Below are 18,460 nucleotides of genomic sequence, written 5' to 3'. Positions count from 1 at the left end.
GTTTGCAACTAAGCTACAAAGTTTAGTTAAGGAGTTTACTAGAAAGGTAAAAGGAAAGAAAAAAACAAATGCACTCCCCTGGCTTAATAATGACATTTTTAATCTGATGAAAGAAAGGGATTTTGCTTTAAAAAGATCATTAAAAACAAAGTTAAATAGTGATAGGTATAGGTTCACCTCACTACGTAATCAAGTAGTCAAAGTAATTAGAAAAGCTAAAGCTAACTTTTCTATAAAAATTATTAATGAGGGAAAGGGTAATACAAAGCTGATCTGGGAACAGATTAAGAATGTGATGGGAATTAGCCATAGGCTTAGAAACCGGGTAGAACTGAATTTGAATGGTAAATTGATACAAGATCCATCTGAAATAGCTATAGCTTTTAATGAATATTTTATTAATTCTGTGAATGAAATTGCAGTGAATTTTCCTCCAATAAATGGAGATATTGTTGAAATAGATAAAAGTAAGCCATCTTTTATCATTCAACCTATTTCTGAAATTAAAACTCAGGCAATTATTAATTCTTTTAAAAACTCAACAGCAAAAGATATTTATGGAATGGATTCTAAAATGCTTAAATCCCTGAATGAACATCTAGCCTACCCTATCACACATATTGTTAACCAGTCAGTATTACAGGGGATATTCCCAACTATTTGGAAGACTGCAATTGTATCTCCTATATTTAAGTCAAATGACCCTCTAATTTTATCTAATTACCGCCCAATCAGTATTTTACCTGTGGTCTCCAAGGTTGCTGAAAAATGTGTATCAGAGCAACTTGTTTCTTTTCTTAATAATAGTTCATTTACTCTTCATCCGATGCAGTTTGGCTTCCGGGCCCATCACTCTGCAGAAACTGCCAATTGTTTCTTTGTAGAAACTGTCCGAGCAATGGTTGACAAGGGAGGTGTTGTTGGTGCTGTGTTTTTAGACCTGCGTAAAGCTTTTGACACAGTTAACCATCAGGTACTTATTGCCAAATTATCTACTTTTAATTTTTCCCCTTCTGCAATCAAATGGATTGAGTCATATTTAACTGGTAGAACTCAATACGTTTCCATTAATAATTATCGTTCATCAGTTCTTAATCTATCTACAGGGGTACCACAAGGTTCGATACTTGGCCCGCTTTTGTTTAGTTTATATATTAATGATCTGCCATCAGTTTGTCCAGATATCAGTACATTAATGTATGCGGACGATACTGTAATATATGTGCATGCCAAGACAGAACATCTGGCTGCTGCCAAACTGACCATAGCTATGGATCACATTACTAATTGGCTAAATCGTTCGTGTCTTCAACTAAATGTAAATAAAACAGTGGGAATGTTTTTCACAAAGAGACAAAGTAATATTGTGTCAAATATAATGATCTCAGGTCAAAACATCAGTATTGTGCCACAATTTAAGTATTTGGGTGTTATTATTGATTCTAATCTCTCTTTTAAACCTCATATTAAGAAAGTGTGCAATAGGGTTAAGTTTACATTAGCAAATTTTAGATATATTAGAAATGCACTTACTTTTAATGCTGCTAAATTATTTATGGATGCCATGATTGTGTCACATCTGACATATTGTCTGACAAGCTGGGGACAAATAAATAGCTTATCACTAAAGCCAATAGCAATTCTTTATAAAAAAACTCTTAAAGTATTGGCCCAGAAGCCTAACAGTTCACATCATTGTATCATTCTTGATGACCATAAACTGTTAAGCTGGGAAGATGTAATTAAATACAAAAATATCTGTCTGGTTTATAAAATTCTGCATAATAAGGCTCCTACTCCTCTTAATTCATTTATAATTCAACGTAAAAATAGCAGTCAGATCACCAGAAGCACTACACGCGGTGATCTTTCAATCCCATTTAGGAAAAGCACATTTGGTCAATTATCATTTTCTGTTACAGCAATACAAAACTGGAATTCATTGCCCACCACAATTAAAGACCTACATACATATTCCGTCTTTACTACACATCTTAAAAGCTGGCTATCCGTCAATTATAAATGCACACATTAATCAGACAGATGTGATGGGCATTTGATGTGACATGGTCATGCTGCTGCTGTTAGATCTTTGTTGGCTGCCTTAATGTTTGGTTATGTATGTGTTTTAATGTGGCTCCTGCATAATTATATGTGAAATCTGTACTGCTCCCATGTATGTAACAGGCTTTATGTTTTTGTAATTGGTGTTTTTTGACTGTGCTTGTCTAAATTGTGTGTTGCAGGATTGTATATTTTATTCTCTTTTGTTTAGTTCTGTTGTAATATAACTGTAATGTATTTTGTTTGATGTATGCCTATTAACACTCTGGCCGGGGACTACAGCTGGAAATTAGCCGTACAGGCTAAAGCTGCTCTTTTTATTAAAAGGGACTGTCCACGTTATTATAAACTAATAAAACTAAAACTAAACTAAAGCTTATATAAGGACGCGTTCCTCCCGCGCGCGGGTTCAAACGTCATTGGTCTGTACTTTGTACAGACGTTAACCAATAGGCTTCAGTCACGGAGTAAACAGGAGTTTCCCCCATAGCGTCAGCTAACTGACGCAATGCTTCGTTCCCGTTATTTCAGGGAACCGGGGTTACGTGAGTAACCTACAGATGTGGCCTTTAAAAATGCGCGTTTCTGAGAGCAGAATGCCGCGGAGACTTCCGAAATTCTGCGAGATGCCGCAGAAGGGGAGTTCGGTGGGGGACGCAGGAAATATAAAAACCTGTAGAGGGCAGGCGTGTTTCATGTAGGCCATACTGACGACAATGTGTGTGCTCGACTTCATGCTTAGCGTATACTGTATGATATTGAAGTAACATGACACGGATTATCAATGTTTAGGCGATAGACTTTGATGTCATACAAATGCATGCTTTTTGGCAAACATTTTGTTGGCGAAGTTTTCTTTTGCCAGTTACATAAACAGTCACATATTCTTCATAAAAATCCGACTCTAACGCGCATCATTTGTCTTATTTTTTCCGTGTACTTACAGTAGAAGAGACGTGATGTATGATAATCGAGTCTTATAACAAAATAATTCGCGAAGACCTTTGAAGAGACCGAGCGCATTTACGCAATATCATTAACTAGTTTATCTAATTTTACATTTAGTTCATTTTTGCATCTGAACGTTTTAATAGCTTTAACATGGTTGTGTTGCACTTTTCTGCATTACTGAACAGTAGGCTACTTTTTATATTATCATGTTTCCATTTACATGGTATGAAACACGATAAAAAGTATGCAATGGTGTTTAATACATTTCACTGAGAATTTGTATAATATGTTATACTTTTGTACTAAGGAAATAAAATCATATTGTGAGTGTAAATATTCATAAATTGGAGGAGTTTCTGAGGTGTTTGTCATCGGCAAAATGTGCAGTTTCTTTGTTGCTGATTAAAAACCGTTGGCTATGTGATTGTTTAAAATTGACATTTTTTCTACTTATTATTAATTTATTTTTTGCCTACATTTACTCAAATAATATCAATGTGAAAATATAAGTAATTCATACTTCAAGTTAGGCGTAAAACTTACACATTTTTGATGTCAAATAGAAATAATAATAATTTGAAATATGCAATTATTACAGTTTAAAAAACTTAAATATATTACTCTGACCTTTTTAAATATATTGACTAAAATAATCTGTAAATGTAATACTTATATTATTAAGGCGTATACATCAAATAATATATGTACATTTTACACAAAATATCTGTTCTATTTTAAGTAATTTATTTTCCAACTAAAAAAATCGCATAACTGCATTAAGAGATTTTATTAAGTTACTTTAATCATTTATTTTAGAGATATTTACAAAGCCACTGAATCATTTTTAACAGTGTGTACATTATGACCTTACGGTAGACTATTATTAAATGCATATAAATAAAAATATGTAAAACTAAATAAAAAATATATCATACACGGACTGTATGTAAGCATACGTTTTCTTGTTCGGTGCACGTGGGTTTAAATGCCGTTTTTCTAAAGAAGAATTTTAAAACTTAATTGGTGGTAGTTGAGAAGAATTCCTTTTTCCATTTCTAAATCATTTTGAGCGCAATATAAATATATCATATTTTTATTCTTATTATATAAGAATACGCAATTTTTACAACATTTTTAACATATGGAAAATATACGTTAAGCATGTTGTGTGAATTTCCTAATTACAAGCTTTTGATGAAATTGCACCAAAACTAAACGTGCATAAAAACATAAAAAAGTAATTTAAATAAGCGAAAAATCTTTTTTATGAGCTCAAAATGTTGAATATAATGTGCTATTGCTGAAAATTGCCCATCTCTAAAGGAGAATATTCATCTTTAAAGTTGAAGAAACAAAAAAGTACTGACAAGCATTCTCAAATACAGCCTATATATTCTGCATGCACTCAGTTGAGAAGAATTCCTTTTTCCATTTCTAAATCATTTTGAGCGCAATATAAATGTATCATATTGTTATTCTTATTATATAAGAATACGCAATTTTTACAACATTTTTAACATATAGAAAATATACGTTAAGCGTGTTGTGTGTATTTCCTAATTATAAGCTTTTGATGAAATTGCACCAAAACTAAACGTGCATAAAAACATAAAAAAATCATTTAAATAAGCGAAAAATCTTTTTTATGAGCTCAAAATGTTTAATATAATGTGCTATTGCTGAAAATTGCCCATCTCTAAAGAAAAATATTCATCTTTAAAGTTAAAGAAACAAAAAAGTACTGATAAGCATTCTCAAATATGTATTTTCTGCAAGCACTCATTTATCCATAATGATGTAATTTATTTTTTAATAACATATTGTCGCTGTCGGGCAAAGATACTCTCTGGACACCAAGACCATGTCTATGGGTTCAAGAATAACAAAATATTGGCCATTTGAAACTCGAAAGTCATCACTTTATTTTGTCCCATTGTTTTCCATTTTGCGGGTGATAAAACTCCTGTGCACGTCGTTCAAATTCATTGAAATTTTGTTCACTTGTAGTTTAGCAAGTATGTATAATACAATTTCAATAATGTTTTTACACTGCACATCGTCTGAGGAAATCCGAAGTTGCGTCGAGGGGAACCAAGCTGACAGCCGCGACAGCAGAGATTGTCACGTAGTACCTACAAAAGGGTACCTGCAGCGATATCATTCTGGCTTGGTGGGATGTCAGCCAGCGAGAGTCCTCTGATTCTGGCCTTGTTCTTTTACTCCTCAGAGTCTAAAACCAGGAAGGCATATTAAGTATTCATTGTATTTTCATTTTAACAGAGCAGCTATGGTTGCGCGTTTCACACACCTCTCCAAACCACGTTGTTAACACTATGCTTGTTCGACTTCATGCGGCGCCACAAGAACCGACAGCCGGATGACGTCAGAGTACCGCGAGAATGATTCAAGAAATCATATTTCGCCTCGCTCTCGCGATACTGTGACGTCTTCCGGCTGTCGATTCTCGGGGCGCCGCATGAAGTCGAACAAGCCTATTGACAGCAGCAAAAGCTACGCATGCGCTTTTAACTTGTAAAACTCAAAGGTGTATGGGTAATGTAGTCTCTGCTCTCGGTGGGACGAATTAGGTAGCTTGCATTGTGAAGGGCGCTTTGAAAAGCGGCAGCGCAGCCAAAGGATTAAATTAAGCCTCTGATTTAAACAGATGTGCAAATGAGCGTTCTGGTACGCTAGAAGTACGTTCTGGGCGCAGGGAGAGGTGGTGGTACGCAAGAGCTATATTTGGAAGTGGCGGTACTGAGTACTGGCGCCTACCGGCCCACATTAAAGCACTGGCGGTAGCAAAGGTAGACGGCCCTTTGAAAAGCAAAAGAAAGCTGATAAAAATGAGAAACCCACACTGAAATAAATTGGAGTAGGATTTAGGCTACTTAACAAAATCTAAACATTTTTCACTCAGAAAAGGCTAGTAAATATAAACAAAATTATCAGCAGCTTTAACTTTATTACTTTTTTAATTTTAATTCACTCTTTGTTTCAGCGATGTTTATAAATATACTATATTTTTGCAATTTGATTACAAACTGTTCTACACTGAAAAGAAACTAATGTAATCTTCATGATTTAATCACGTAAAACACAAGTCTAAACACAAGCACCACTTTTCTGAATGATGATAATCACAAACATCCCAGAGTTTGTAAACCAATTGTTTGTAAACATATTTAATGCTAACTACTTAAAAATTCAGAAAATATTTTTTACAGTGTATAAATAAAAAGACATGAAGGAAGTTAATTCCAAAATGTAATTAATTGTACATGGTTTAGCTGCTTGTTTTAGCAGCTACCAGTGACACAGAGTCAAGAAATTAAAAACCACCCCTAGGTCTGCCAATTCTTTGCCAACCCCCAATGCTAATCGATCACCTCATCATCAGGGAATCAAAAGAAAACCGGTTTATCCAGTTTTCACCATCGCGTTGGGTTTTAATTTCAACCCTTGCAGTTTCTTTGTTAAAATGCAATTTAAGCAAATAGGCCTAATACATACGCTGTATGTTATTTTAAATGAATGTTTATAACTTATAAAATTAAGTGGATATCAGGTAACTTAATTTGACATATGTTGATATAACCTAGGCTCTTTTTGTTATGAAACATGTTCAATGGTTACAGTGCCTCATGGTGGGGTTGAACCCCTGGTTCAGTTTACCCCATCTGGTTCACTTTGCCCCACAGCCACCGTTTTGGAAAACTGCCTAGCTTAGTAATTCAGGCTAATCTTTAGCTAAATCATTCACATGGTTTTATACATTAGCCTATCACCAATATGTATTGTATAAATATTTAGACCTGGATAAATCTACTTTGACATAACAGCCATTATACCTGGTATGTATACATTTTACTTTGATAGGATAAAAACTGTTTTTTTTTTTTTAAATCATACTTTAATCATAACTCTTTAATTTGTCCTTCTCTTTAACATTGCCAAATATAAATTATGGTTGCTACCTGTATTTGTGGTCACACGGCTACAAATCTGTATGGTTGCCTAGATAAAGGGGGTGGGTCAACTTACCCACTGGCTCACTTTGCCCCACTCTCCCCTACTTGGTATTGAGAAACGGGCATTGTTTATCGAAGCCGGAGCGCGAGCTACAAACTACAGAGCGAGTGCGCGGGTGCACAATGGTGAAAGAGCAACACACGATGTAAATAACTAAACCAGTGCTCGCAGTACAGACACTTTATATTTTAGCGTACTGCGTACCTTCACTTTCTTTTGCGTGCCACCACTTCTCATGTTGCTGGTACTTTGCCTTAAAGAGTCAAAGGGCGTTTCTATGTGGCGCTGCGCAGACAGTTCGGCAACTAAGACATCAAAGTACCGCGAGAGCAAGTCGAAATGTTACAAATGGTCCGACTTTACCTTTGCTCTCGCGGTACTCTGATGTCATACGCCGACCAGTCAGCGCCGCACCATTTAAAGTCGAACACACAAAGCGTCAAGGCAGGGCCGCTGGAAGTCATTTTGAACAGGGGGTGCTGTGAATTTTTTTAACCAAAAAAACTATGAGCCTATAGGCCTATTTAAAATACATTTTAAAAATAAATACATTGAGATTTACTACTTTATTGTCATATACACTTCAGGGCACACAGCCAGGGTCTGAAACACAGACATCATCAGTTCTCAGATGAATATGCGCTATTAATCAGAAGCAAAAATGCTTATCCCAGGGGGAATTACTTTCGTTACAATTTACATACAACATATAATATTATAACAACATATAATATTAATTAAACTTCACAGTTTTCAATGTCCATGCGGACGAACATATTTTACTTTCGTTTTTAAGTTAAGATCACACGTCGATTAACAGATGTAAAATATTCTCACATTAACATACCTAGTATATTTTTATATAGATCTTTTTTTACTAAATAGTACTATTACTGTCTTTTTTAAACATATAAATAATTCATAATTTGAACAAAAATAATAATGGGTTTAGTTCTGATATTGTATACTTTTATAAAGAAAAACATGGTGTATAATTACATTTTTAGAATATAGGCTTTATATAAGGTTTGTACTGTAAAAATACTTTATTTGTTACAAACAAAAGATAAAGAATTTACAAACGTGTGGAGAGCCATTTCAGCACTTGGACAGCGAAATGTTTTTTTTAAAAGCATTACTTAAAATGTTTTCTCATCTCACCATATCTACAGGTGCAGAGTCATTATATACAATAAATCCGTTGGGTAGCATTTTAAAAAAAACATTTAAAAGTAGATGCATTTGTTTAAAGCAAAGCATTTATTTACTTAGCTACAGATGAAGCAGCTCTTTGCGCCTTCTAACGTCTCATAATTGGTCATCATTTATGTCCAAGAGACTCAATAATAATCTGTTACATTTTAATCCTTTAATTTTTCATATTAAAAAGCGTTTTTGTGCTGCTGCGCATCCATGTAATAAACAAACCCGCGTTGTCATTCCGTTAATACGCATATTATCAACGCGCTCTTTACTCGAACAGAAAAAACTCGCCTCGCGAATTGCGCCGGTTGTATAATAGAGATTCCAAAGTCTCTCATGAGCTAGAGGACTAATATCCAGGGAGTTCAGTATTTCTGTGTGGGCATGCATCAGGGAAAGGTGTGTGAGTCTTTTCTGGGTCATGGTGCTGCATACCAATGTCTTCAAAAGATGCAAGGCGGAGAAAGTGCGCTCGGATGAGGCCACGGATAGGCACAGTAATGAAATTAAAATCCAAAATACACGTAATAACCTACGTGTGTCAAAAATAATTTCCTAAAATATTCATAAGTAATATATCAATTGTGCAAAATATTTTAACCTAAAAAAAATATATTTCTCGCCTTCCCGCGACCATGCGTCAAGGTCTGGAGGAAAATGATACCTGCCCGGATCCCACGCACGCATCTGCAGTTATATACATTTTACAAAACCAGTATTCATTAGATTTTAAGAACTTTTTTGCCACTTTTAAAACTGTAAAACTAAATAAAAAAGATATCATATGCCGAATAAGCATGTAAGCATATGTTTTCTTGTTCGCTCCACGCAACACGGGTTTAAACGCCGTTTTTTTCTAAAGAATAATGTTTACACTTTATTGGTGGTGGTTGAGAATAATTTATATTGCTTGCAGAATAATGTATATTGCATTTTAGCGCAATATAAATGTATCATATTGTTATTCTTAAATTAAAGAATACTAATATATTTTTTACAACATTTTTAACTTTAAAACATACATATAAAGATGCTTTGTACAATAGCTTTGCTTCTGACAACAATTTTCTGTAATAAATCAGTAAATGAATCACAAAATGTGTTGAAAGTGGCGAATAAAATGCTTGTCAATTCAAACAAAGGTGTATAAAACCGCTTTAATTAACAATAACTAAACTGTGCTCTTTTGCATACCTCTACTTTTCTCATGTCTTTCTTTATACCACCTTTATCTTTTTAAAATCTTGCCACTTTTAGAAATAATTTGTTTGCATTTTTTGTATACTGCACACTTTATTTGCATCAACTATACCCATAATAACATTTTCTACGTTTTCCTTTCAATAAGGAAATCTGTTTATTGTTATGAATAACGGCTGAAAGGATTAAAAAAAATCATAACACTGACTGCCTATATGCGCAAGAAAGGTATTATTAAAGTTTTAAATATGTAAAACTAAATAAAGATATCATATGCCCACTGTACAGTATGTAAGCATAGGCCCATGTTTTCTTGTTCGCTCTGCGTGGGTTTAAACGCTATTTTTCTAAAGAATATTTTTTTAACTTTATTGGTGGTGGTTGAGAAGAATTCCTCTTTCCATATGTATAGCATTTTAGCGCAATATACATGTGTCATATTATTGTTCTTAATATATTAAGAACAATAATACTAATATATTTTTACAACATTTTTAACTTTAAAACATGTATTTTTATACCACATGAATCTCTTTAAAATATTAATACTTTTAGAAAAACGGACATAATTATTAATATTATAAACAAACAATGAAACGGTGTCAAAATTCGACAACACAAATAATTAAGATATTCATTGTAAATAGAGTTAAGGGTATTAGGCTCACACTAAATTCTTTGTTGCACTTAGTATAAATGCCCATTGCACGTACAGTCATCTTAATATATGTATGCGCTGTTATGCTGGCAAGAAGGGGTTGACGTCACTTTGCTGTTTTAATAGAAATATTAAATATTCAGCAATGCCCTTATTAACTTCTGGAAACAACCGCAATGACAACGCATATAAAAATGTAGTTTTTTATGCGCCACCTGGTGGATTTTCTGTGAAGCGAAACACATTAAGGGAAAAGGGAAAGTAGCCCCCCCGAAAACACTTGCAGAATTCTGCGTGACTCCGCGAGACGATTTGGCGAATGCCGCGGGAGAAAACGCGCGTTTTTAAAGGCCACATCTGTAAGCGATATCTGTCATTATGAAACAAATCTGGTGATTTATTTCGATTCAAACGTGTTATTGATTGACAGTCCTACAGAAGCTATTCTGTGTGCTTTTGTCTGCATTTATATTCATAGGCGTCCCCGCGGCTTAATATTTACAGTTCCTGTTGACTTCATGATTTATTTTCATGGCTCCTCGTAGTTTCCGTCGTCTTTTCTCTCGGGTCTGCTTTGAGTGGTTTCTCAAGCTAAATTGTTCATTGATCTGCTCCCCATCATTTTTAATGTACTGCACACACACAAACTGGGTGTCGTGCGCAGTCATACTCTCCAAATAAACAACAGCACAGTAAAATTCATCATTTGCTCAACCGTTGTATAGAAAGAGATTCAAACTACTGATGATAAATCAAATAAAAAAGGATATAAAAATAGCAGGCTTTTCTTTCTTCCTAGAAATATGTACTTTGACACTCGGCTAACCTTACTGTAGCAACAGTGAGCCCATCGTGTTGTAAATTTATATGACAGAGTCCAGATAATGACACATGAATTGATGTTTAGCCCCTGTTATGTTATACTGCATATACTGTGTGGGGCATTTAAAAAAAAAAAACTGATTTGTTTGTAAACTATTTAAACATGAAAGTAAATGCATCCCTTTCCCCTATGACCATTAAACATAGAAATTAGTGAGAAAAATATCTGTTTTACTTAAATTCAAGGGTGAAATTGTTGTTTCTGCTATAATCCGTTTTTAGATTTTTTCCTGTTGATTTTGATTTACAGATTCTCCGTGGAAGGTTTACATGGCTGACGTTAGTCCTACACTAACCAGTTTGTTAGTCAGTGGTCTGACACCAGCGAGGACATACCAGTTCAGAATATGTGCTGTCAATCAGGTTGGACGTGGGCAGTACAGCCCTGAGACAAACAGGTAAACACTTGCAAAGCAAAACTTTTGAGTCTGATCTACACTAAAGCTTGTTCTGGATGGTGCTTGGCATGGGTCGGTTACTGGTTTCAAGGTATAGAGGGTTTCAGCAGTAACATCATAAACAAGCGGCTGGCGTGGTCCGCACGTAACTTCCGGTAAACTCCGCTAAGAATAAATAACAACAAAGTTCTTTAAACGTAGTTTATTTATATAGCAAGCAAAAAACGACACATAGATTACCTAGGAAACCAAAACATTTGTTATTTTCGACGAGGCATTTGTTCAGAAGATCAGTTTAGCAACTAGTATTTCGGATCCAGATGTGTATCGCGTCAGCGCACGTGCGTCCGATGAAACGGTCTATACCGAGGTTTTAAGAGTCAAGGTTTCAAAACCACTAAAATGTTTACACAAAATTAATTAAATCATGTAATTGATTCATGTTTACATTTCAATTACTTATTTTTGAAAGAATATTATCACTTAAAGGCTTTATTTTTACCTGACATAAATGTTGTATGTTGCTTAAAAATAAAATGTATTGTGTCCAGTTAAAAAGTTTATGTTTTTTATACGCAGACATTTAAAAATAACACATTTTAGTGTTACAATGGCAACACAGTGGTATTTTTACTTACGGTTATCATACCCCCAGAATCTCATACCGGCCCATGTCTAGATATAACAATAAAATAACAATAAAAGTAACTAAATAAGTAAGTAAATAACTATATAAGTGGTTCACTGGCTCGTAATCATATGGGGAACCACTTTAAGTGCTATTTTAACCCTGGAACACAAAACCAGTTGCAAGTAGCACAGGTATATTTGTACCAATAGGCAACAATACATCGTATGGGTCAAAATTATATATTTTTCTATGCCAAAAATCATTAGGATATGAAGTAAAGATCATGTTCCATGAAGATATTTGGAAATTTCCTAGCAAAAATATATCAAAAATGTATTTATCATTAGTAATGTGTTTTGCTAAGGACTTCATTTGGAAAATTTTAAAGGCGATTTTCTCAAAATCACTTTACTTGAAACGGGGTTCATAAAACTGACATAATTCCTTCATAATCATGACATGACACGTGATTTTATGCACGTTCATGACAACTGTCAATTAGTGTCATTTGCTCAATTATGTCATTTTTAATGCAAAGATGACATTGTTTGAATTTTTTTTGTTATGACAACTTTACATAAACCAATATATTATAACTTGTCATAAATTTGTCATTAACATGACATAGCAGAATAAAGATCAAACTTAAGAAACTACCTAGCTTTATGGGTAAACATTACATTAAACTGTCATTTAAATGCCATTAAGTGTTAAAACTATGTAAAATTATTTTTAATACCTTAACAAAATGCAACAAACACGTCAAAATATTATACTTAATTTTGTGTTTGTGCACAATACATAAAAAACTGACAACTAACAGAACTTGTTTTTCCTCACACAGAGGGTTCTAAATAAAAGAAAAAACGAACAAAACATTTAATTAGTTTAATTTAATGTAATTAACTTTGCAGCAATATGGACCCAACGCTGCATGGCTTAACCCATTATTGTACTGTTTTCATTTAATTTTAGGTGAATCGGTCTCCAAATGCAATAAAGTATAATTTTATCAATTTTTATTTTTATTATAGAATGATTGATTGATTTTATTTGTTAAACATGTGGAGGAAACTTAAAAAAATATTATGAACTGAAGAATATTCATGATGTTGTTAAAAAACTGTTTGACAGAGTATTAACACTTAATGACATTTTAATGGTAAAAAGTAGTCAGTTATGTTGTCTTGGTAATGTCAAGTTGTCATGACAAGTTATGATGTATTGGTTAATTTCAAGTTGTCATTTTGCATTAAAAATAACATTACTGAACGAATTACACCTAATAACAGTTGTCATAAACATGCATACAATATCCTTCATGTTCATAGTACATGTCAAGTCATGATTATAAATGTGTCATGTCAGTCCCTTCAAGTTTTATCAAATTATTTCACCCGCATACCAAATATTGTCCTAACAAACCATAAATTAATGGAAAGCATATTTATTCAGCTTATAAATGCTTAAGAGCCACTTTTAGTGCCATTTTTAGCACCATTTTTGTAACGTGACAAAGAAACAGTTTAAATTAGTTCTGCACAATATTGCAATTTGCATATCACAGTTTTGCCTTCGCTAAATTATTTTAATTTTTTAAAACATAATGTTATGTACATACAAAGTTTAGGTTGATGCAGAGACTGGAATGTAAATGTTATTGCCTGTGTGTGCATGAGTGCATGTGTGTGCTCTGACAGATGATCAATAATCAGAAAGAACGTGAAAGCATGTCGGTTTTATAGTTTCATAGTTCAAATTGATTTTACAAACATGCAAGCATTATCGTATCGTGCATTGCATTATTGAATATCACAGCCTTCTTGTAAATCTATAATAGTAGACCAGCATGCAAAGAAGTTGCTTGTTCAAATGAAGGGAGCTTTGAAAGGTATTAGAGAACTGTTTGTAGCCATCCATCTAAAAGCAATAAGTTCCTAACAGTTTGACAAACATAACTTTAAAACCAAAGCAGTATATACATTTGTGCTCGAGGTTATGCTGTGTACTTTCGACAGACCGTCTCAAACAAAACTCTCGACTATCTTTCAAAGATTCGGAATCGGAAAGAAGTTAAGCGTTCTCAATCATGCATGCAGGGAATTTGGTTAAAGCTTCCTGTACCCCTCAGGAATACTTGCAGACGCAGAATTACAAGTATAACACGTTTCTAGAATAATACAAACACAATACGTATATGAATGCTATTTTAAAAGAGTCGTGTAGCAATCAGCCAAATGTACACTCTAAAAAAATGGTGCTATATAGCACCAAAAGTGGTTCTTTGCTCGTAATCATAGAAGAACCGTTTTTAGTGCCATGTAGCACCGGTGAAGCACCTGTGTAGAACCATATGTGGGCCATATAGCACCACTATAGCACCAAATATGGTTCTACATAGCACTATTCGGTTCTACACAGGTGCTTCAGCGGTGCTACATGGCACTAAAAACGGTTCTTCTATGATTACGAGCAAAGAACCACTTTTGGTGCTATATAGCACCATTTTTTTAGAGTGTATTAAAGGGATAGTTGCCCCAACAATACAAATTTTGTCATCATTTACTTACCTTAAAGGATTAGTCAATTTTCTTAAAAAAAAAGATCCATATTATTTACTCACCACCATGTCATCCAAAATGTTGATGTCTTTATTTGTTCAGTCGAGAAGAAATTATGTTTTTTGAGGAAAACATTCCATGATTTTTCTCATTTAAATGGACTTTAATGGAACCCAACACTTAACACTTAACTCAACACTTAACAGTTTTTTTCAACGGGGATTAAAAGGACTCTAAACGATCCCAAACGAGGCATAAGGGTCTTATCTAGCGAAACGATTGTCATTTTTGACAAGAAAAATAAAAAATATGCACTTTTAAACCACAACTTTTCGTCGATCTCCGGTCCTGTAAAGCGCCAAGTGAAATTAATGTCAGCAAACACGAATAAATTAATAAAAAATTTCGTTACTATAACACAACTTGCCATGAGACTGTGTTGAGTAAATGATGACATAATTTTTATTTTGGGGTGAACTATCCGTTTAAAACAATAAAACTTGTAATTTTCAGTAACTTCAGTTGCCATTTTAGTGCCGACTCCATACACAGCTAGACAAGAGGTTACTAATGTGTGAGCACAACACTTGAATCCTTTCAGAAGAAAAACATATTGTAATTAAATTACATTAAACGCCCAGATCGAGAGCCATTATGACACAGACGTAAAAGATGAAATATTTAGGGACCATTTAAAAAGCTGAGACAGAGCGAATTGCACATTTCAAATAAAATCTTAGCCGCAGGGAGACCTTTTGGTTCTTTATTTAGTGTTTTTCTTGCATAATTTGGCACGCGTCACAAAGACTGCATTTTAGATCAAAATGCAAAAAACCCTAAAAAGTCTTTAAAGGGTTCAAATGAGTGTTTTAAAGCCAAAGGCATGAAGCTAATGCACCAAAGACTCTATGCTAAATGGCAGGCAGAAGACCTGCTCAGTCACCAAGGACATGTTGAAAAGGTTGTCATGCTGTTTCGCAGATCTTAGCTTCTATTTGAAGTCAGTATCCATTAAACTGACATTTCCACTTTATATTGAATAGTAGCTAGGCTGGCTTAAGTCTCCCCTGCTCTCATAATCACTATGTTTAATGTAGAGATTCCCGTTTTCGATTGCCGCTTAAGTGGGCTTTGACCATTTGTACCTTACGCTGTATTGGCATGTTTAGACAAGGGTCAATTTCACACACCAGAAGTACTCATGGTATGTTTACTTCGACCCAACATAAGTGCTTGAAAGACGTGATGTTAGCCTCCCATACGTATAGGAACCTGCAGTTTATTGTGGCCAAGACCTGCATGCTCAAGATTTTTTGTCCTTTTTTCACATTTTCATTATTTAATTCACAAAAAACACAATTTCCTGTGTGCGTTCTTCAGCTGATGAAAACGTACAGTCGTGGCTGAATGTAATTTCAAATCACAGGATTTGCGTGTGTTATCGCATATCTTTCAAACTGAATGTTTAATTCATAAAGCTGGGTGATAACAAGAGGAACAGTTGGAGAGGAAAGAGAATAAAATGATGAAGAGGAAGAGAAACACAAAAAATCAAATATTGATGGAGAGAGCACTTATTAAAATTTGAGCACCTATCTGCTTTGGCTTCATTTTCAATTAATGTCTGGATCTTCATCATTTATATGAAAGATTTAAACCTCTATTTCTTTTATTCTTATTCATTTCTTGGCATAGTGCTATCGAAGATAAAAGTATAACTCCCAGAATGTGCACAAACTTATTTTCTTTTTCTCATTATTTATTCATTTTGAATTCTCAAATATTGGGGGCTGTTTTATATGTAGACACAATATGTTCATATTTGGCACACGGCAAACAAAGTTAACTTATTAAGCATTTATGTAGCCTACTAGTAATATATTTAAATGATTTGGACATTTTCCAACACATTTTTTTGGGGGTTATACTTTTTGACCCTTGTGACATAGTTATGCTATATGTGTCATTTTAAAGGGATAGTTCACCCAAAATGAAAAATCTGTCATCATTTTCTCACCCACATCAAGGTATATTAATAACTGATGTTAAGCATACAGCTGATTGTAACCATTGACTTCCATAGTAGGAAAAAAGAATACTATGGGACAGTGGCGGCCGGTGACTTCTTTTTTCGAGGGTGCTCGATGCGAAGTTCGTCACAACATGTATGTAGCCCGTCAGGTGTATGGTTCGTAATTAAAAAATATGTGTTCTGCTTGGCGAATGATCCTTTGTGCATCACGTGTTTTGTCAAAATAAGTGCCTGCTGAAGATTTATGATAAAAGAGACGCTCGCGTTTGCCAGATACTCGCATAATCTCATGCGTAATCAGAGTTTACTGTTAAGGGATTGTCTTGCGTGTATTTTGTGAACGTGAGCGTCTCTTTTATCATAAACGGTTTTGACGCGTGTGCAGCAGGCACTTATTTTGACAAAACACGTGATGCACATGGTTCACATGACGCAACAAACACATATTTTGAACACACATGACACTCAGAAAACTTATTTTGAATTTGCGCCCCTCGGATGAGCAGTCACGAGCACGAACGGTTTAGTTACAAACATTTCCTCAAAATATCTTCCTTTGTATTCATCAGAACAAATATATTTATATAGGTTTGTAACAACATGAAACTGATTAAATGACAGAATTAAAATTTTTGGGTGAGCTATCCCTTTAACACTTGTGAGCCAATTGATGCTTACATTAGAAAAAATAATATACAAATATGTTGCCTTGTTGAGTTGATAAACTGCATACAGTTAAAACAGGTGAAGAATAAAATGTATACAATACAAAATATTTATCTAAAACGAATGTTTCTAAGCCTTGAAAATTGGTTTAGGGTTATTATTGTTTATTTGACAAAACATCAATCAGACTTAGCAACTTTCCTTCAAGATTGCTTGATTGAGGCACTGTATGGCTTGCTCACTTAATCAAGCTAATAACCTTTAAACTGCAGATTAGAGCCCGGGATTGTTTATCGCCTGCTTTGGGAATCTTCAGTCTCTGGAAATCTTCAGACACCGTTTGAGTGCCAAAACCCATGGGATTGATCAAATGAGAAATTAGAGGGCTTACTGGTTTACACTAATTGGGGGGAATCTAAAAAATAAATAGACTTTACTGTTTCTGTAGTATTTCGGTAAAATATGTGTTGTTCATTCGTTTTCTAGGTTGGTTTCAAAAATTATTTTCTTGTTTACTTCATTACATTTGACTACGTAATTTGCTCTTATTTGGTTTGGGAAAAATAACCACATTACAACAAACAAGAGAGGCTGATGGGGAGATTTAGGGGTTTTGCAAAATCTAGTCAAAGGTTTTTCTGTAATTAAAGGAATAGTTTTTCCAAAATTGACTCTTGCTCATGCCATCCCAAATGTATAGACGGTCTCATCAGACGCACGCTTCTGTTTGGCAGTCTTTTGACATTGCTTTTAAGAGCTTCATTAAACATATTCCTGCTATAAAGGGCACATATGGTCTGATTCACATTTTTATATTTCCTTTGGTGTGTAAGTGTGTATTAGTACATGTTAACAATATGCAAAAGGAACAAACCCCAAAGTAAACAATGACGCGAGTTATCGTCTCCAATGCAAAAATCCCTTTTCTTGGACTACAACAAACACACGGATTGTAGGCAACAGTTTACTTCCTGGGATTTGTGATGTAGTAAAGACCGACATTATCATAATTCCACCTTCTTCGGAATCACAACGTGTGAATTAACTCCTATTAGCATTGCATTGTTAGCGCATCTTTCAAACATGGTAAGGAGCGTCACATTTCCGGCTGACGTCAGATGTATTCAGGCCAATCACAACGTACAGATTAGCTGGCCAATCAGGGACACAGCGCTTTTCAAA

The 18,460-nt window shown here is 34.4% G+C and overlaps 1 protein-coding gene across 3 annotated transcripts in view; it reads left to right on the top strand.

Annotated features, from left to right (window-relative positions):
• sdk1b (sidekick cell adhesion molecule 1b) overlaps positions 1–18,460 on the top strand; it is a 328,241-nt gene that overhangs the window by 214,898 nt on the left and 94,883 nt on the right. For all 3 annotated transcript variants that reach the window (XM_065254359.2, XM_065254358.2, XM_065254357.2), the window contains one exon: positions 11,241–11,388. In XM_065254359.2, the coding sequence (XP_065110431.1) occupies positions 11,241–11,388 (148 nt within the window). The remainder of the gene's footprint in view (positions 1–11,240; positions 11,389–18,460) is intronic.

The sequence above is a fragment of the Paramisgurnus dabryanus genome, chromosome 4, assembly GCF_030506205.2.
Source record: "Paramisgurnus dabryanus chromosome 4, PD_genome_1.1, whole genome shotgun sequence".
Taxonomy (NCBI): Eukaryota; Metazoa; Chordata; class Actinopteri; order Cypriniformes; family Cobitidae; genus Paramisgurnus; species Paramisgurnus dabryanus.
This window is presented reverse-complemented; position numbering and strand designations above follow the sequence as displayed.